Source organism: Coturnix japonica, chromosome 10, assembly GCF_001577835.2.
Source record: "Coturnix japonica isolate 7356 chromosome 10, Coturnix japonica 2.1, whole genome shotgun sequence".
NCBI classification, from domain to species: Eukaryota; Metazoa; Chordata; class Aves; order Galliformes; family Phasianidae; genus Coturnix; species Coturnix japonica.
In genome coordinates, this window is record NC_029525.1 from 6,838,260 (window position 1) to 6,859,137 (window position 20,878).

Genomic DNA, 20,878 nt, shown 5'->3' on the forward strand with positions numbered 1-20,878 from the left:
GGGGGTAGGCTGCAGAGAAGCTGGCTCTGGCAGCACAGCTGTTCTGGTGGTTTGAACTTGTAGCTATGAGAAGCTGAAGATCCATTTCTTAACTCTGTAGTATTTTATTTATTTGGATCAAGGCCGGTGTATCATTAACAAAACCGAGAAGAGCAGCGAACTGCAATATGAGAACCCACAGACGTGGCCAGAGCAGCAGCAAACTGTAATATGAGGACCCAAATACATGGCTAGAGAAAAGCAAGTAGGGAGACCATTGAAGCCAGGAGCAGTGACCCTCTATGAATGACAGAGTCAGCTTTCAAGAAAACACATGGAAGTGGTAGTTTTAAGTCAAAGGCATTACTGACAGTGACTGTTGTTTACGGTATTATATATCCTTTGGGAAGCTTGAACCAAAACTTTTCCCACTTTGTTGCTTGAATCAGTCTTTCTGTGTTTGCCTTTCTTGCTCTGCTTCATTCCAGCCTGTTTATCCAGAAATAAATGTTGGTTTCTGTGGACCTTGTGCTATTTTTTCAACAGATCTCTGAAATTCACTGAAAACATTTTCAATATGCTAAATGATGCTATTTTTAAAAAATCCAGTTCTGTAGCTGTGAGGGTGTGAGTTTGTTTAAACTAGAAATGTGATACTTATCTTCTTCCCTCTGATATCTATTAGAAAATTCTGTTTTAGGTTATTGGAAGCGAGAGTGGTATATGTGACTGATCCCAGTACAGTCTAGCAAAAGATTAATAAAACTTCACAGAACTGGCTGAGAAAAGGCATTCATCTGCACATCCACCCTGTTCATCAGTCCACAGATTGTAGCAATCAGATTTTCAAATGAACATGCAGAACATTCAAGTTATCTCACTGACTGAAAATGCTTATTTTGTGCTTAAATCTAATGATTTGTTTTCTGTTTGTACAGATCCTAGAAGAAAGTATCATGTAAGACTGCTGGCATATAACAACATGGAAGAAGGTTATCAAGCAGACCAAACAGTCAGTACTCCAGGATGTGTCTGTAAGTGTTGTAGATGCATGAAGTGTTTATTAAGGACTGAGTTGTTTTGGGATCCTAGCAGCTTTTGATTTTAACCTGTACGTAATCAATTCAGTGTAAAACAGAGAGACAGAAAGATCCTGTCTATGATAAGTACTATCCCAGTCAGAAACATTTTCCTGTTTCTGCAAGCTTCAGCTGAGGAAACAAGATGAGCTACCAAATGCATTTTCTTTCCCCGTTGCATTGTCTGTGCCATCTGACCAGTGATATACCATATATCTTATTAGTTCAATAGCTTGAACAAGATTCCTGGGTCTAAATAGCAGGTAATAATACTGGGTAGGAGCAAGTTGGAATCTAAACCTGTGGGTTCAGACCTGTCTCTTAATCTTACCAGTATCTGTATATGGCTCATTAAATAATTTAAGCTAACTTTTCCTTTTAAAAAGCTGTCCGTGATCGCATGGTGCCACCACCGCCACCCCCTCACCATCTCTATGCTAAAGCTAACACTTCATCTTCTATCTACCTTCACTGGGGAAAGCCTGCCTTTACATCTGCACAAGTCATTAATTACACAATCCGCTGCAACCCAGTAGGACTGCAGAATGCATCTCTGGTTCTGTACCTTCAAACGTAAGTGCAGTGCTATTGTATTTTGAATTCTCATTTCTGGATCCAGTTTCCAGTCTTTCTACCCTCTTTTAATTTCCTTTAAGGAGGATAAAAGTTGCTACAAAGGACTGTGTGATTTTCACCATGTAATATTCACCATGTAGAATTCTTGCTATATAACATGGAAAATAGCAATAATTACTGCTATTGTGATAGGATGAAAGTATTGTAAGTATTGTTGAGTGACCTTGTGCCCCTGAAGATGAAAAATACTAAATCAAATTTAATAAAGTGAGTTCTATTTCATAATATCATCTTGAGTTTCGATGTCAGTGTAGGTATTATCACATTGAATTAGCCCTAGTATATGTGAAATAATTGTATTTCCCAGAATCAAAACAAAGCAGACTGTCTCCAGTACACTGTGATCAAATAGTAAGTTGCAATATTATAATTACTGCAATAAATATTAAAATTAATATGTGTGACTACAATATGAGTAGGGCAGATTCATGTTCCACAGAGATCCCCTAAACATGGGGGGTGATAGAAGCCATAAATGTAAAGGGGAATTGCATGCATTAGCCTGTGATTGTACTGTGATCTGAGATGTAGAACCAAAAACAGATGGTAAAACCAAAAGCATGTGTCTTTTTAACCGTGGCTGTAGTTTGTGTTACTCCAGTTTAAAGCACAGTGTTGTATGGACAGATACAGAAAGAGCTGGATTTAGGATACCTGCTGTCAAGTCTGGGCCATGATGTTCTTGGCCTGACTTGTGAATCAGTGAATCCAAACAACTTGTATAAGAACCTGAGCTTAAAACAATCAATGACAAACATAATGTCTTCAAGAGAGCTTCAGGGTTGGTACAGTTATCTTTTCAGCTGGACAGTGCAGATGGATCACAAGTCTGAACTTAACTGGTTTGTCCTGGGTGGAGCTGACAGTGAGAATCTACCCAGAGTGGTTAAGAGATATCATTAGAGATCTGGATCTTCAAGTCATTTCATGCTGTTGTATTTCTTTTATCTGTACAGGTCAGAGACTCACATGTTAGTTCAGGGTCTTGAACCCAAAACCATGTATGAATTTGCAGTTCGGTTGCATGTGGACCAGCTCTCTAGTCCCTGGAGTCCAGTAGTCTATCATACCACCCTTCCAGAAGGTAAGGGCACTAAGAGAAGACCGCAAGGTCTTCTAAAATGTTCCATACACCAAATGACCTAAAAAGCTGCTCATTAATTTGAAGCTCTCTGTGGGAGAGAGAAAGACTTGATTCTAATGTATAGACAGTGCTGTTCTCAGTGGAAAATAGAAGTCAGTTTTTTTAAACTATGAAATTCTTTTTCAAACTCTACCTGAAATAGGCAACCAGCTTTAAATAAAACGTGCTACATGTACACCATTAACAATGTAAAATACCTTTTGAAAAGATGTGGTTCATTTATAGGTACTGTGAAAACAGATTTTAAAATCCATCACTTTTAGGAGCTGTAGGACTATTACATTGCACCGTTGTTTCTTGTTCTCTGGCTGTTGGTTTTGCTTACCTGCCAGTCTGATGAGTGAAAATGGAAAACTACAATGGCACGTCTTTAGTTTAACTGAGCTTCACATTCTCAGCATGTTTGGAATGTCCCTGTTTGCAGGGGGTTTTTTGCATTGTCAGTTACTGTTTTATTTCGGAGTCGAGCAAAAAAAATGTGGAACTTGTTTAAAAAAAATCTAAGCTATTGGCCAGATCAGAGTTAACAGGAGAGTTTCTGTTGAGCGGCAGTAAATATGTGTTTGTTTATATCTTATCTGGGATGCAGCAATAGCCATTGGGTCTGCACAGCAGTTTAACTGCATGTAAATTGAGTTAGCCTAATAGTACTGTGTTACTGTTCTCACAGCACCATCTGGCCCTCCGGTAGGAGTGAAGGTGACTTTGATAGAAGATGATACTGCTTTGGTTTCCTGGAAGCCACCTGATGGTCCTGAAACAGTTGTTACACGATACACTATCCTATATGCATCCAGGAAGTCTTGGATTGCTGGGGAGTGGCAGGTGTTGCACAGAGAAGGTAAACTAAAATCATGAGTGAATGACCTGGGCTGACAGTGATGCTACTCACAGAATGCTTCTTAACTTGTATAGAAGAACATACAAAACATAGTGACTTTTGAAGTGTGTTCATGAAGGACAGTTGTCTTTTCCATCATTGAGACTGAATTGTTTTGATTGAAGACTGGTGGTTGTCCCATGTGCTGCTCCTGAAAAGAGGATGGAGAACCAGCAGCCATTGTGAAAAGTGGTGGTCCCACTTTGTCTTTCCTGGAGAAGGAGAGTGTTTTTCAGATTGACCTAAAATAGAAATTGTGTGAAATTGCTGTGAAAAACAGCAGTGAAATGACAGTTAACCCTGAACAAAAATTGAGACAGTTTTTGAAATATTCACAAACTGTAACTGTGAGAGGAAGATCGAATGTGTGGGTTTTATGTTACTAAAAGTTGCAAAGAAATGGTGACGTAAAATATAACAGCTTTATCATAGATGCTTAAATTGAGAGGGATCTCAGTTACAATTAACTTTGCATGTGTTCCTGCACTGAATGTGTTGGAGGGAATGAACAAATGGAGAGCTATCAATCTCAGTGTATTACTGTGTTTGTCAGCGTTCATCACTAGTTTTGTAGTTGGATAGATACACTTGGATTGGAGGCATGGCATGGAATTTGGGCATTTGATGCGTTAGGACAATCTGTAGTACTCTTAGTTCAAGTACAGATGTGAGATGTGAAAGGTAATGATTAAGGTAAAGGGAAGACTGGGCAAATACTTCTTTGACAGTCCTCCCATATGTAATTTCAGGTTGAAGCAGGGTGTGGCTTTTTTAGTTGCATTTGTTTTGTCAAGATCAGCTAATCCTGTGCAGTAAACAGCATTGTTTTGTCTTAGCACTAAACTTCTGGAGAAAAATTGTGGAATGTTAACCCCATTCATTTCCCATACCTCCAAAGACACCCAAAACAATGTAACCAACAATAACAGAGCAAAAAGAAAAAGAAAACCACAAACCAATGCTATCACCTACCTATCAAAAGTCCTAGCATAGGCTTCAGTTTATGCCTGAAAAATTCCACCAATCCACCAGCTTAATAAAACAACAAAACAAAACCATCACCAACAGAAAACAGCCAGTTTGATCAAGCTTGTATTAGACATGGCAGAATTAAGATACAGCTGCAGTTTGTTGCTGATCTGTGATGTGAGTTATCTTCCAGCCACTTCCCCCTCTCTTCCTTAGTTCTTTTCAAGTGGATCAGAAGTTACAGCCTTTACACACTTGCTGTGCAGTAAATCAGTACAAAGTGCTTACTTGCTTTAGCAGTGCAGCAGTAAGAAAGGAGATGGTGGGAAAAAGCCTCTAATATTGAAACACGACCTTTCACCCTTGCTGGTGCTAAATATTACAGCTCCTTTGGTTACAGATACCTCACATTTTACTTCAAATGCTTTCAGCTAGTGGGTGTTTCTTTTATGGAAGAGTTGAAGTAGCTTTTGAAGTAGATTCTCCTTTGCCAGATGGATACTATTTTCTGACAACAAAACAACCTTATATTTTATATGATCCTGTGATACTATAAATTCTGAGTTCTGAAACTGATTTGAAAGGTTGAAATTTAGATTTAAGCTCGAGAAAGTGAATGGAATATATGAAAGAGAATGGGATAGATTTGGTCTTGTAACTGCCACTGTTTGGGGAAGGAAAAACAATATACTTCTATGGCAGGAAGTAACATAGGCATTTGAAAAAGCAGTTCCAATTTTAAGCAGCAGTCTGCAGTGCCTGGGCAGCCAAAACTCTCACTGACTTTGATAGGAGTTTTGCTCGTTTTATGACAATGCAATTGAATCCTGTTTACATTCTTAATCTATTTCTTCTGCCTCTGGTGATTTTAGGAAATGAATCCTTGAAATGTGAGAAAGACATTTTCCGTGCTATTTTAGTAGCACAGCATAGATGCATTAGTAATCAAGGAAGCCTACACGTGTCCAAATAGGGTTTAATTTCATTTTAAAAGCATGGTGTAATGTACTTCTCCAAGTCTGTCCTGTTCATTTTACCAGATAGACCTGAAATTTGTTAAACTGAGCATGAATTATGTTGATATAATGACTTTTATTGACATTCACAGTACAGTGCCATTCCATCTAGGAGCATCTAGGAGGCATATAAATTAGTGTATGAAGGATACCTACTCTTCTGCTTTCTGTGGCTGAAAGTCTGGCTAACAACTGGAGCATCTCCTTAGAGGTACAATCGTAACATCTCAGTTTGTTCCCATTGTTTAACTGGAGCTGTATATTAATATTTTCACAGGAGCAATGACTATGGCTTTGCTGGAAAATCTTGTAGCAGGAAACGTCTACTTGGTCAAAATAGCAGCATCCAATGAAGTGGGAGAAGGACCCTTCTCAAATGCGGTGGAACTTGCTGTCTTGCCAAAGGAGACTTCAGAGTCTAATCAGAGGCCTAAACGCTTGGATTCAGGAGATTCCACAGGTCAGTAGCAATGTTCCGATTACTTCTATCACAAGTACCAGAAAAAAAGATCCCTGTTTCTTTGCACTTGCAGCTACTTTCTGGATAAACCATTCTGTGTTTTGTGAGGTTGTCCTAACAGTGCTTCATTTTCTTTCTAAATGAAACTATTTGGGGATTTCTGTCTCAGTGCAACTCAGAACTGGTTTAATTCCTCAGAAGTTGGAAGTTTGTCAAATGGGCATATGTAACTATTTTGAATTTTACTAACTTTGCTGAGGCATTTCCTCGAAGTGCTTTATCTGGCTCGAGATGCCAATAGCACTGAGTCAGTTAGAACCAGACAGCTAAGCAGAGATTAGATGGCATCTCAAATCTGTTGAAATTTGCTGGCTCCTAGAATTCCAGCAACCTAAATCAACCTGTCAGTGATATACCAGCATATGGTTTCACCACAGAATTCAGCCCCACCTGCAGCTCTTGAAGGAGCAGTATGCGCTGTGCTACCTTGGTGAAATCAAGGCAAGTTCTGTGGTTTCTCCATATAACAATAGAAGAATAATTGGCCTTGTCTGTCACAGAATGGGATTTGTCATGGTGACTTCTCAGAGATTTTAATGATGTTTGTGGGACCAGAGCTAGTAATTACTCAGGTATATGAAACTTTTAATCCTTCCTCACCGTTATACACTGAATTGTGATTCACACAAAGATTTTTCTTGCTCAGGTTTTCTCCCTTTCTGAAATTCAGTTATATTTCAGGCCTGAATAACCACAGTCATGCACTCAGGATTAGGTTGATAGACATATGATGTCAAAGTGTAAAACCTTTCTAGGTGACAGTGGCTGGAATTCTCCAAGCCTTTTCTGTCTGTGATCCAGTAGGAAGGGGTTGGAGCCAGGCTTCTTTGCTCTGAGACTGTAATGTGGGGCTGTCCCTTCTTCCCCTCCCACATCATTGCTGCACACACTCCTCTATTTGGGTTACAAGTGTCTTCTTCAGAAGTGTCAAATGTATGACAGAGGACGACTGGAAATTTCATTTTTGGTGTGATTGTGAATGTAATTCTGTTAATTCATTTCCTGATAGGGAGCAGGAGGTAATTCTTCCTACTTTCTGAGCCTTTTAATATTCTTTTTTACTATAGCTTATTCTGACTATTACCATCTGGATCAAAAATCAATGACTGGCATTGTTGTTGGGGTTTGCATAGCCTTGACCTGCATCCTTATCTGCATCCTGATCTTAATTTATCGCAGTAAAGCCAGGTATGTTTTTGTTCTTGAAGTGTGAGATCGTTTTCAACGCCCTGTTTGTATATGAGCGCAAGTCACTTAAGACATGCATTCTTCTACAAGAGTGCTAAGTTCTTCAAAGCGCTTTGCTTTTTCACATCTCCCCAGCAAAAGTGGAAGCAAAGTCTCTCCTTATGTTGGCTCTTCCTACTCTGCTTGAGGCCCTTTTACAATGAAAAGACAGAATAACCCACAGAGGGAGTCAGTAATGCTTTGAAAACTAAATACAAAACATCTTTCCAAATAAAAGAGTTTTTTGAGTCAGATAAACATACTACTTTACATCATCTGTTCCTCATGCTTAACCCTGCAGTCTGTCCAGATCTGGTTTGCAGGGCTTTAACCTGTCAGTGCTGCTGAATGAGAAGAATTTTGCCATGAAGCAGACTCATAAGGCAGTTTCACTGCACTGGTGCAAGCCACCGTATGTTTTCCTTGTCATTAGCTGCTGTGAGGCCTAACCTGGCCCTAGTGACTTTTCCCATAACTGTAGGATCAGAATAAATTACTGAAAATATGTATTTTTAAAACTGTTTAAAAGTGTATTTTAGTAACAGATTTTTCAGCACACACACAGAAGAAAATACGGTTTGAGAGTCTCTGGGTAGCATGTTAGGAAGGTCTTACTATCAATAGTGGCTGCTTCACCCAAGTTATGTTAGTAATCATGAGAATTCCTTTCTGTCTGTAGCCTGTGCGTGATCAAATGGAAGCAGATGTTATTTTTGTCACAAGCAATAACATTTAAATTTCATGAGAACTGGGATTATTGCATAACAAAATGTAGATACTAACAATATACTGATATTGCATGATTAATAATAGCCTAGAATTTTGTCCTTGATTCTATGTATTTTCTTCCTATGGGTCAATTTTATTCCCACTTAACATTGTGTAGGAAAACATCTGCTCCTAAACCTGTGCAGCAAAGCACTGACCAGCTGTCACATACCAACATCTCGTTAGCCAGTGCTAATGAGGTGGAGAAGAGCATTGAAGGAATCGCAGAGAATGCAGAATCCTTATTGCCAATGATAGTGGGAAACAGCTTCGTTGATGCTAAGGTATTGTGAGCTTTACTTACTACCAAAACAGAAATTGTTCCTTGTAATTCATTGTTACAACATCTGAATCGCTATCAAAATTAAAATATATACACTACAAAACCACAACAGCTTTCTTCTAACGGGACGAGCACAGGTGTGGAAGGCAATCCAGGATCAAATCTTCAGGACTCATTTTCAAGTTCAGCTACAGGTTTAATGCTTTTGTCTTGAGCTGCACTCTGCAGCTTTTGGCTCTGGCACACCATCAGAGGATAAAATGTCCATCAGCTTAGGGGTGCTGGGATGTCTTTGCTAGTCTGGAGCTTCCATTCTAAGACCAGGAGATAGGTGTCTTTTTTGGCTTCTAGTTAAAGTCAGTGCCGATGTACAATCTAGTCAAGTGAGACACTAAGGAGATTAAAAATCTTCCTGTATTTTTACTGTTAGGAGAGTTACATTTGCCAAATTGTAGATTAATCTAGATGGCAGGAAGTGTCAGTGGATGTGTAGTATCTCTTGGAGATTACTTTCACATACAGATGTACTGATTTAAGGCATATTCCATAAAAATGCAAACTTGATTTGAGCTGTTCTTTGAAGAATTAGGCCAGAGCTGGAAAACAATGGAAACTGAGCTCTGTGCAGACACAGGCGCTGTCTGTGAATGGTCACATTCAAATATCTTAGAAATGAATTCTGCTAAAATAAATGTCTATCTCTCTTCCTCTCCTTTTTCTTTGTAGGGGGGATCCGATCTTATTATTAACAGCTATGGGCCTGTCACAAAGGCCAATTGCAAGAAGAGGTGGCTGTTCTTCCAGAATACTAAGAAGATGAAGACTGAGGAGGTAATTGGTCTAACATGCAGAGATGCACAGTCTTTCTACCCTTTGTTTGCAAAGGACTTTAAGGTGTTTTCTGTGTGTTGAAAAGCATTAGTGATCTAATTTTTAATAGAAACGTTTTACTTCTGTTAAGGTTGATGGTGTTCTACCTTGTGGACTTCCCGTTTTCTGTCCCAAGTTGTCAAATATTTCAACTCTTTACAGTCAACTGATAACTTTCTTTCCTGTTCTCTTTTGTGAGCAGACAGATTTCTGTATACTGTGTGTGCAGAGCATTTACAGTACACCCGCAGAGACTTTATGTAAATGCAAATTAAGTATAAACATCTAAAAATCTCCTGCTATCCTGACTAAGCTAAAACCTTATGTTTGCTCAACCAATGAGAAACCAGTGAATTATCCAAAGTACTGAAGAAATTTAGAATCTGAGCTATAACTGCCTTGATTCTAAAACTGTTGCCGTGGTTGGATGTGCTAATTGAAGTACAAAAATGTCAGTTCACTACTGAAATGCTAAACCAAATCCTGAACGTGATGGTGCAAATTCACATCTATGGAACATCTAGCTTAATTTTATAGAGTACTAAAATATATTGTGCTTTTCTATGTTTAAGGAATAATAAAGGTAGAGCAGCTGTACATTTCTGATGTTTCTGTGAGCAAAATACGTGCTGTGACCCAAGAAGTAATGCTTAAGTAATATGCATGAAGGGATGGGAAACAGCTCTACCAAGTATAAAGAAAAAACAATTGAGATCTTTGCAGTGAAATCATCCTTGATAAGCCATGCTTAGCAAGAGATTTATCAGTTAGTGTGAAAGAGAAAGGAGTGAGCAGGGCTTGAAACTGATTCTTCTTAATCTCCTATAGCAAAGCCCATATTGTTGTTCCGTTTAAGTGCTGTTGGAAGCATTCTGATTCAGTAGGAGCTAGGAATTGAAATAAAAATTGAAATTATTTGGTAGCTTTTCAGAGACTAAACAACCTTTTCCTCTCTGCTTTTTATATAGCCTCAGAGAAGATTTGTCCAGGCAGTGTGTCTTTATCAGCCAGGTACCACTGTGCTGATAAGTGAAGATGACTCCCCCAGCTCTCCTGGCCAGCAGTCTAACTTCCAGGTGCCATTCAGTATTGCTGCTGATACAGAGCATTCAGCCAACAGTGAGGGAAGTCATGAGACTGGTGACTCAGGAAGATTTTCACATGAGTCCAATGATGAGATACACCTCTCCTCTGTGACAAGTGCCACTCTTTGTGCTACCAGTCCTTTTGTAAGCAGTGACTTGGGTAAGAATGTGATGAATTCTGCCGTAAGTAACAACAAAGAATCTCCACTGCTGTTTGCTACTGACCAGCCTGCTACCTCACCTCTTCAGATACACTCTGCAGTGCAAAACTGACACCCTTAGGACCACATCAGACATTCTTGTAGTGTATGTCTGTTCGAAGGACAATGAACAGGGAGCCAAAGTTATGTTGTGGAAAGCCTGACTAACTCAACAGGTGATCCCATATTTCTGTTGAATGGGTTTTGGTTTTTTGTTTGATTAACTCATTTGTTTTGAATGTTTGATGGTCAACAAATGTGAAAGGACAGAGAAGATTTTTGACTAGAGTTGAAAATATGTCACTGGAGCAAAGGGAAGTCTTTTGGCTCTTTTGCTGACTATCTACCTCAGTTTGCCGAGAGGTGAACTCTGAAAGACAACTGCTTTACCTCGTTTGTGTTCTATTGGTCTCAGTTATGGAACTGATGATACTTCCTAGTAGTGTTTTATTTTAGGTGTTTGTTTTTTTTTTCCCCAGTTGCGTATAGAATGTGTGTGGTTGTGTGCGTGTATGCTCAGTAACCAGGGAGTTGTATAGGTAGATGAACAAGATTGTTTAGCTGAAGCTCTGTCTTTAAAAAGAAGGATATCTCAGAATAGAAAATGTAATGTTTTAATGTGGCTGATCTCAGCAATGCTCAAAATTGCAGAAACTGGAGTTGGTGCTTCCGTTTGTACAGCCACATGAAATCTTTTATACCTCTTGATTTCTCATAGCTCCAGGAAGCCTAGGACAGTGCCTTTCCCCAGAAACTTGTGCCAACGACTGCTGACAGGATGTATCCTTAGGGCTCTAGGGCACACTGAGTTCCCCACGGTGACAAACAATATCAATTTATTGACAATTAATGCTAGAAAGCATGGCAAAATATAGAAGTATTCAGTATTTCCAAGCAGTTTGACTCTGCCTAAGAGACATGGAATAGATGATAATGCTGAGTACTCTGGTATTGCAGTACTTAGCAATGGTGCCTTGCATTATATATAATGAAATTACTGATTTGCCTTATGCCTTTATACATACTAAAAAGTTGCTTTGGATTTTGGAAAGATGCCTTAAATTCTTCTTAGATGTTATAAGTAAACTGCATCACGAGCTTGTAGTTCACTTTTTACCCAGCTTTGAATGCTGAAAGCACTGCTAGCATCATGGTATGTCTCAGAGCTGTTTTTGGGATGCAACCCTGCTCCTTGCCTTTGCCTAGTATGCTGTTAGCCAGGAATTCTAGCTCAGGGAGTGACATAAGCCGATCTAAAAATCTACCATGAGAAATAAAAAGCCAGAGCTTTAGTTGAAGAGTCTGTTGAAGGACACAAGTAGTGCTACTGCCTTGAACCCATACAATTCCTGTTTTATACTACCTCTTTTAAAAGTTATTCTAGTGTGTTGTGGTGCTTGTTTTTTTTTGTTTGTTTGTTTGTTTTTCCTGTACTCAGGGAACAGTTTGTTACTTTGAGCTGCCTCATGAAAATGTGGAGCAAACTGACAGGGTATCGTGTTTTATTTCTTAATGGGGGTGGGAGGAAGAGAGAGAAAGAGAGAAAGGAGGTTGGATTTATCCAATGTTATAAACTTGCCTATATAATGATCCAGTCCTCTTCTTTGCTTTCCTCATTTTACTTTAAAAAAAAAGAAAAAAGAAAAAAAGGTTTAAAATGTAATATTGTGAGAAAGCAACCATAGGAGCTCCTGGCTCTGTTTAAGTCTGGTGGAACTTCTCTGACTTTAAGGTAGGCCAGGCTGACTTTTGTATTGTTCTGTATGTATCAAAAGGTGGTCAGAAAGTCATCAGTAAGCCCTGCTGTTCTGTACATTTTGTTTTCACAAATCATCCTGTTGTTACTGTACTTCTTAAGCTTGTAACTACTAATTCAGAATCAGAAAGTACCTGTTCACCTTTTCGTAACAGTGTTGACTTAAAGGCTTTTAAAATAATCTTGTACCAAATAATTTTCCATAGAAGAGAAGGAAGCCGCATATTTTCCTGTAATAACTGAATGAGCTAAAAGCTATCGGTTTGAGGAGCTGAATACATTTTATTGCACGAGTAGTTACTAACGAGAAAACCCAGCAGTAGGGCTGCTATTGATTGTAACAGTTGATTGCATAGACGAGTTGTATGCTTCTACAGTTTTAACTACCTTGTTGTTACAAGAGCCTTTAAAGAAAATTGTAATAATACCAGCAGATATCTCCAAAGACTTCCAAGCGTAACTTTTTTCCTCAGCAGGTAGTTGATCAACAGTACAGTATTAAAAAAAGATATTTTCGAACAGTTTTTTTTTTTTTCTACTTGCTGAAGAAAAAGAAAACCTTTTCACCAAAGATTTATTTTTTATCTCATCAGACAGAATGTTTAGTGTATAGCAGAGTACTGTTTCTAGTTAGGAAAAGTGTGAATTAACTGAAACTAGGTTAAGAATGTGTAATTGTAGCATGAAGTTTCACACTTCATCTTTCAGAGTAGCCCCTTTTGTTAGTTTCATTCAGAAAGAGCTGATATGCAGATGGTAACTATTTGCTTCTCCAAAGACGTGTTTGCTGTAAGTACTGATAATCGCCTGGAATGTTATGACCTTCATTACAGGCAAATACTTCACATTCTAAGCTTTTTCATCCACAAACTCGTTCTGTAGTTTAATCCATGGAGAATTTGAGAGGAATAGACTACATATAAGTTTTGTCAGTTTAATATAAAAGTCAGTAGCCAAAGAGATCAAAATATTTGATGTACTGGAGTGCAGCGCACCCAGAATTCTGATAAACATTGTTTGTTTGTTTGTTTGTTTTTAATTAAGGTACTTTTTATCAGCAAATAAAGAAAACCAAAGATATTTAAGGTTACCTCAGCATATAAGCAAGCTTAGTTAGACATTAATTATTCTTTTACTTTATTTTTATGTTAACCAAATATAAGAAATTCCTCCAGAACTCAGCCTACGTTCATCTACTTCCCTTTTCTGCATCATGTTTACTAAGAATTTACAAGTTCACTACAGAACAAAAAAAATACAGGCTTCTTAAAATTCAGGTTCCATCATAAATCACTACATTTTGCAATAGAATAGTTGTCTCAACGTGAAGCAGAGAATTCTATAAGAATGGCATTGAAATTTACACTTTCTCTACTGAACTGAGTATCAGAATCCTTTGTGATTGTAACAGTGCAAAATCAGTCTTAGCATTGAAATGCTCTGCAACTTCAAAGCCAAAGTATGCAATTACAAACATCAACTTGCTTAAAAGTTTATACTCGTTACAGTCTAGGGAAATCAGCTTTTCACAGATTAATTGATTCCATTTACCTAGAAAGAGCTGGCAGAACAGAACAGACAAAACGGATTACAGGTTTTCCAGTATTTTTTTCTTGCTTATGTCTGTAGAAACTGAGTTCTGGAGAAAACACTATAATTTTTTAATTATGGATTAAGTATGTTCTGGAAGATGAACATAAATGTGGAATTTAGTGTTACACTGCGTGAATTGATTTTGTTGAAGTGTATTAAGAAGTAAAGAGCCATGGCTGGTGTAATGAGCGTATATGCAACCTTTGGACTTTACAAACAAATGAAAAATGTTACGGTTGATGTGGCTTGAAAAGTGTCAAAAACATGCAGAGAAAATCCTGCCAGTGGTTTACCATGCTGTGTTTTCAAGTGAGGACAGTGATTGCTCTTCTATTGTTACAGCCGTGCCTGCTCTGCAGGACCTGGATCCAAATCTCAATGCTCCAGCTGCCCACAGTTACACTTGTGCATTTTCTTCATGCTATACAAGGAACTTTCTATCTAGGAAAACTGGGAGTGTGTATGTTGTGCAGGTTTTGGCCTGTAAGTAGCATTTTTTTCTTAAAGCTCTGCATTTGTAAGAGAAACTTGAAAAATCTACATATCATAATAATTTCTTATATTAACTCTGCATTTTTCAGTGTAATCGGATTTTAACAGAAATAAGTTTTGAGAAATTTCTGTATTTGTTTTTAATTATATTTAATACTTCCTTCCCTCTTTAGTTTTATTCCCTTGCTGTAGAGTATGAGCTCATCCACATGAGGGTCCTTACCCTCTATCTTTCTAAGTCAGTGGGAGAATTAGATTTGATTTCAGTTTGCGTGACAAACAAAAACAGCTGCTTTTATTCTTTCTTAAGATCTTCACAGTACTTAATATTTTTAAAGGAAGAATTTATTGCTCTGTTAAAACTCCCATTGGCTTTTTTTTTTTTTCTTGATAGGACAGCAAGTTACCAGATACCAGTGGCCCACTGTAGCTCTCCATACATATTATTGTGTATAATTAAAGGTTAGCCTTCATTAAAGGTTAGCCTTTAATGAGTGAGTACTTTCAGTCAATTTAACGCTTACATTGCAAGCTAAGCCAACTTGAAAGACTTTACATTTGCTGCAACCTGAGCATACACAAGAATGGTTCCCACTGAGCCTTAGTAACATGTTACTCAGCAAAAATCAAAGCTGTGGGACCAGAGCTCTCGCTCATTTTGTTACTGTATGAAGTTTAGGCAGGGAAAAGCCCATCTCCTGACGTGGGGAATATCGTTCAGTTCCGTAGGGTACTCCATGTTTAGCACCAAATGAAAAGAGCTGTACAAGTGTAACTTGGGCAGTATTTCAGACAAACCAGTTGTGTTAAAACTGAAAGCCAAACTGCACCTAATAATTGTTAAAAGACGGTTCTTAGCTTGAACAATTGTTACACACTCCTTAGTTGCTGAAAATGCAGCTTTGCTAAGATCAGCTAATTTTTGAAGCAGGGGAATTTGTCTGCAGGAAATACTGAGCACCTTTCTCTAAAAGCAGGTTAAAACCATACTATTTTTGTAACTGTATCTTTTGGAACCTGTGTTTACAAACAATATTTTCATTCAAAATGTGTCCAGAATGAAGTTGCTTGTTAATAGAAGCCCATCTGAAAGGTACACAAATTGAATTTGGCTCAGATTCTGTTCTCAGCTCTCTGCACTGCAGAGTAGGTTTATTTCTTTGTGATTTCTCTAGTTTTACACCAAGATGGTCCTAAATTGTTCAACAGGGCTATAAACACGTGTTTAAAATTCTGCAGTGTTGGAACACTCCAAGCTGAGTTCTGGGAGATTTTGAACTTTCCATGGTTACATATACCTACGTTGCATCTGTCTGGTTTGTCAGTAAAGACTGACTGGATGTGAAAAACGTATACAAAATATTGCTTTTTGGTTATTTGGCTTCTTTGTTGTTGTGTTTTTGTGTTTGGTTTTTGTTGTTGTTGTCATTGTTTTCAGCCAAGTTGTAATGATTTGCCAGTGTAGGAGCCAGGTATGTATTTCATACTGTGGTGTTCTGGATCCTTTCACTCCGTGTGCCATTTTCTTCCAAGGGCAGCAATGGCCAACTGGCTAATGGAGGATGGAGCTGAATTGTATTAATTTTATATTTGTCTCAGGGGATCAGCTCCATGAATTCCATTGCATGAGGGAAGCTAATGTTTGCCCTGATTTGAATGTAACTTTTTAATGTCTTTAAAAAATATATTTTGTTTAATAATGTGGATTTTTCTTTTTCTAGAATTGTAGTAAATGTTACCTAGTGTGTTTCTTTTTTCCTCTTCAGGGTTGTTTATATATTACCCCAAGGTCATGCCAAAAATTAATAGAAGTTTAAATGCCAAATGTTTATGAAACTGCTGTCTAAATACTGTTTGATTGCACAGTTGAAATAAAAGTTTTCCTTAGTAAGATGGTACTTGAAAAATACTTTATTTTCCTCATCTTTGACTAGTGGCTGAAACCAGGAAAATATAACACAGTTCCTCGCTTCAGGCTGAGGAGCTGCAGGGATTTAAAAGTCGAAAAATGAGGTGGAAAATAAGCTGGACATTGCTTACCATCAAAACGTATAGAAGTTTTCCAAGTGTGTAGTTATATCCCATTTGTGCATTTGGAATCATTTCCTACCTAAAAACCCGGTCTTGACTCCACTACTGTCAAACAGCCATGCACCATCTCTGTTGTAGTTTACTTGCAGTGGAAGCACGGTTGTTCTCATAAAAGCTTGGAAAGCTTCTGACAAAGACACAGCACTAAGTTTTTCCTACAATTTCTGCACCTGCTGACTGATGAACCTGGTATTTCAACACATAGCGTGTGTGTTGTGCCATGAAAATGCAGTTGTGGATGGTCAAAAGCCAAATTACTATTTTTACAAATGGCAGTTCGCTAGATGAAAGTAAGTCAAGTAAGCATGGAAATTAAGGTCAAATGAGACTAAAAGGTTTCTGTTGCTGGCTGGTTGATTGATTTCACTTGAAAGCAGCTGAAAAACTGGCCAGGCAGTTCAGTGGGTTAGGTACAGAGTTGTAATTAGAACACTGGTACCCATGCAAATCTGCTACTGGAAATGAAACCACAGCAATTACTGTGTTATGCATACATCTCATGGACAGAAGACATTCAGTGTGTGCTCCATAGACATCAGACATATGCAGCCCTAACACTGATGACAAGGCATGCTGCATGCATTCCTAAGAGATGACAGCTACAGAATTGAGTGCCTCAAAACTCTGTTCTTTTTAATACTACAGCTTTTCCTTTATCTTGCAAATACTGTATTGCCCCACTGTCACTGCAAATGGGATTTGTGTCTACCTGAGGATTTCAGCAGAGAATGCTGTGAGAGGTGGTGGCAGCACCCAAGAAAACACATCGCTGGGAAACTGATGCCTCTTGGAAGTGCCAGCGAGCAGATGTTCACTACAGAGTAGCAAGTCATCAGTGATGACTGTTTCCCAGTGGGATGGGGGCTAACAGCTGCCTGCAGCCAGAGGCTGAGACTTTCCACAAGCAGCACCTCATGCTGATGAGTTGGACGCCCTGGATTCTATAGTCTGTGATGTCTTTCTTTCTTCTTTTGAACTCTCAGATGAGAAAGAAAATCTGAAAAGCCTCATACTGCTTCTTTATGAATCACAGCTGTTCTTACCTGCAGAGTTTGCTGATAGAACAGTTCTGCTTAGTTGGGTAGCTTATAGGACATTTATTCCTGGGAGTATTAGAGTACCAGCTGTAAGTGTCTATTTACAAAATAAACCCTAATTCAAAATTCATTATTCCTTATGTTTGAAGATGGGAACTCTGACAAATTATTCTTCAGAGATAACTGAGAAAATTAGGCCCATGCTGAAAGGATAATAAAGAAGTATGAGTATTGGTTGAAATGAAGAGATATTAACGACGAATGGAAATATATTACATGTAAAAATACAAGAAAATAATTAAAACAATTGGAGAGCAATCGGTTCTGAACTGCCCAGTACTGTGAAAGGTCTACTAACATAGTCCATCAGAGAGGTTGTTCTTTCTTTCAGTGAGAATGGGAACCACCTTATTAAGTTACTGCTGGTTAGTACATTTTACAGCCCAGAATCTTCATTTTCATTATCTGCAAATAAATAATAAAGGTCTGTTTTTCAAGGAGTTTGTAAAAGAAAGCTTCAAAGCAAAAACACTGTTCTGTGACCTGATGCCACATCACCTGCATGCTGCCTGCCACCAACCAAACATCTGAGCTCCAGGTAGGTGAGTTCTGTGAGACTCTTATATTGAATGGCCCCGTTAACTGAAATTCCAATGCTGTTGTTTCTTTGTTTAGCTTTACACAGATGTCAGTGTCTTTGCTTGTCTGGTTTGGGGATGAAAGGACCGATATTTTGGAATACAAAAGCTAACTTTCTGCCATGCTTTGCAGGTTGCTCAGCCCTCACCAAATGGAAAAGCAGAGTAGGGAGGGAAAGGATGCTACCTGCAGCTGGGGCAGTACACCAGGTCTGTGTGAGATACCCCTTGTACTGCAACAGGTGAGCAACAGTTCCTTATGGATGAATTCCTCTCCCTGTTCTGCTCATTTCAACCAGCTGGTAAAAGTGACATCTCAGTTAAGAAGCAGGCTCTGTGGCTGTGTTATGGGTGTATTTTTCCTTCATCTGCAGTCCATCTCAGGATCGGTGCCAGACAGTGCCATATCCTCTGTCAGTAAGAGGGAAGCTGTAGGTGATAATGCTCTAGATGTTGATGTTACAATTGGATTTAAACCTGCCTCTCTACAAATGCCAGTATGCTACAGCCCCAGGTAAACAGAGCACAGATTTCACCAAAAAAGCTACCAAAGAAAAAAGCTTCCCATTTACATAGGAATGCATCACTGAGACAGAGAAAATGCAAAAACTAAGAGTCTGGCAGTTCCCTACAGAAAGACAGGATTATTTCTAGATGGCAGTAGAAGTCTGAGGGTCCTCATGAAAGTTTGGGTGCCAGTTGCTACCTGACAGATTTCTGCCCTTGCTGTCCTGGTAACAGTAATAGTTTTGGACATTGGCTCCTGGAAGAGCCTGAATCAAGCTGCCAATAGAGTACTTGAGTGAGATGTAGTATGAATCCCTATCTGGCCAACAGGAACAAGTTGAGATGGTTTTCTGGCAGTGCTGCAAGGTTGTCCAAGTCCCTCAATTTCTGTGGAGAGTCAACTCAAGCATCACTTAAAGTTGATGCAAGCCCCAAGTGGGTGCAGGGGATGTTAGACGTATGATCATCTGCAATTCTGAAGGATGGAAGGGAACTTGGATGCGTTCCTATTATTCATTGCCCAAAACCCTGGATTCCCCTTTAACTGGAAATAAAGTTATCATAGAGTGGGAGCTATGCAGAGGTCATGTTAATAGAAGGGTTTTGAATTTTCTTTTATCTGCACAGCCACATATTGGGAGAAAAGGATTTTCATGAATTAAGCAGCAAATTTATGGCTGGGCTGCACCACATGAAAGCAGGAAATGTGTTGCTCACGCTGCAGCTCACTACAACCATTAACAAATTGGATTTTGATGTGCTGGTCTAGGAAAATAACTCCTCTAGTTTGCTGAAAGCTATCACCAGGGGATGAGTGGCAGAGCTTAAGATATGCTGGCTCCTCACTTTTTGCAATCATATTAACTTAAAATAATCCCATTGGTCTGCTTCCTCACAGCCTTCCCTACATTAGGTTGCACAATTTAAGTCCCAAGTAAGATAGTTCACAGAACAGACTGTAAAATAAATATATAATTATTCTCTGTTAGAGAATATAAGATGAATTCTGGCAACCCTAGTTGTTTGAAATAGATTCTGAGTATTTACAAGTTCAGTAACAGCTTGTTTAGCTGTTACAGTAAGATAAAATCAATGATGAGGGTCTGCACATCAGAAGTCATTATAGTACAACCCAGGAGCCCAGTTCTGCCATTGTAAAGGCTCAGGGGTATATGTGAGCCTAGACTGCCTCCATGATTAGCTTTGGAGCACTGGGTACAAATGGATAAATACCCCAACACCCAGGAAAGTGTGGTGGCTTGCATCATGCTCTATGATTTATCAATTTCAGCCCAGGTTATGAGGTTGATTTTGTAGTTGGGTTGACTGGAAATGGTCTTTTAATAGGAGCCCTCCCCAACTTGGTATAGGGTTCAAAAGGGTTTGAGGAGTTTGTGGTGATGTTTCTCTTCTGTAGCTCAGTTAGGTAAAAATAATACAGCCCAGCCCCGCAGTTGCAGTTAATTAAATGACAGAATTCCTGTAGAAACTGTGATGTTCAGCTCCGTAAAATGCCTGTCTATAAGTTTCAGATTTCAAATTGTACCCACTAGACATAATACATGTCAAGCAATTAAATCCAGTCTGGTGTTTGTGGACAGATAACATATATTTTAAATAATTAGTTCCACGTTCTTCTCTCAAAATCCTGGATTTCCTGTGAATTTTAGCCTGGGGATTAAGGAAGCTGCTCTCAGATGTAGTGGGTGAGAGCATCAATGTAACTAGGTCACACTGTGCTTAGGCTTATTTAGTTATCTTTTCTTGTGTTCTTCCTTATTTTTGTTGCCCAATAAACAGAAGAGGTAATTAAGTTTGATTCATAATCAACTCTTAAAGGATAGCAAAAAATCTGTCTTGTTGTTTGGTTTTTTTTTACTGCATTCTCCAACAAAGGTATCCTTGTGATATATTTTCTTTCATTTTGATTTCTGTTGCTTTAGCTCAATTTCTTTCACAGTACACAGACCCACAAATTCAGACAACAGCTGTTTTCTGCTTCATCGCAGCGGATCTCCTGTTACTCAGACATTCTTATTTGTTCAAAGTAGCTTTCAGGTTTTTTTGCTACTATATTCCAGTAAATATTTTCCTTAAAAACAAAGACT

General features: G+C 38.6%; 1 protein-coding gene across 1 annotated transcript in view; it reads left to right on the forward strand.

Annotated features, from left to right (window-relative positions):
* The window catches only part of PRTG (protogenin), a 76,316-nt gene extending 64,017 nt beyond the window's left edge, over nucleotides 1-12,299 (forward strand). Inside the window, exons 12-20 of the mRNA XM_015872803.1 lie at nucleotides 918-1,013; nucleotides 1,445-1,631; nucleotides 2,651-2,778; nucleotides 3,509-3,679; nucleotides 5,981-6,163; nucleotides 7,291-7,411; nucleotides 8,337-8,502; nucleotides 9,228-9,332; nucleotides 10,340-12,299. Of these exons, the coding sequence (XP_015728289.1) occupies nucleotides 918-1,013; nucleotides 1,445-1,631; nucleotides 2,651-2,778; nucleotides 3,509-3,679; nucleotides 5,981-6,163; nucleotides 7,291-7,411; nucleotides 8,337-8,502; nucleotides 9,228-9,332; nucleotides 10,340-10,729 (1,547 nt within the window). The 3' untranslated portion in view covers nucleotides 10,730-12,299. The remainder of the gene's footprint in view (nucleotides 1-917; nucleotides 1,014-1,444; nucleotides 1,632-2,650; nucleotides 2,779-3,508; nucleotides 3,680-5,980; nucleotides 6,164-7,290; nucleotides 7,412-8,336; nucleotides 8,503-9,227; nucleotides 9,333-10,339) is intronic.
* Nucleotides 12,300-20,878: the final 8,579 nt, after the last annotated feature.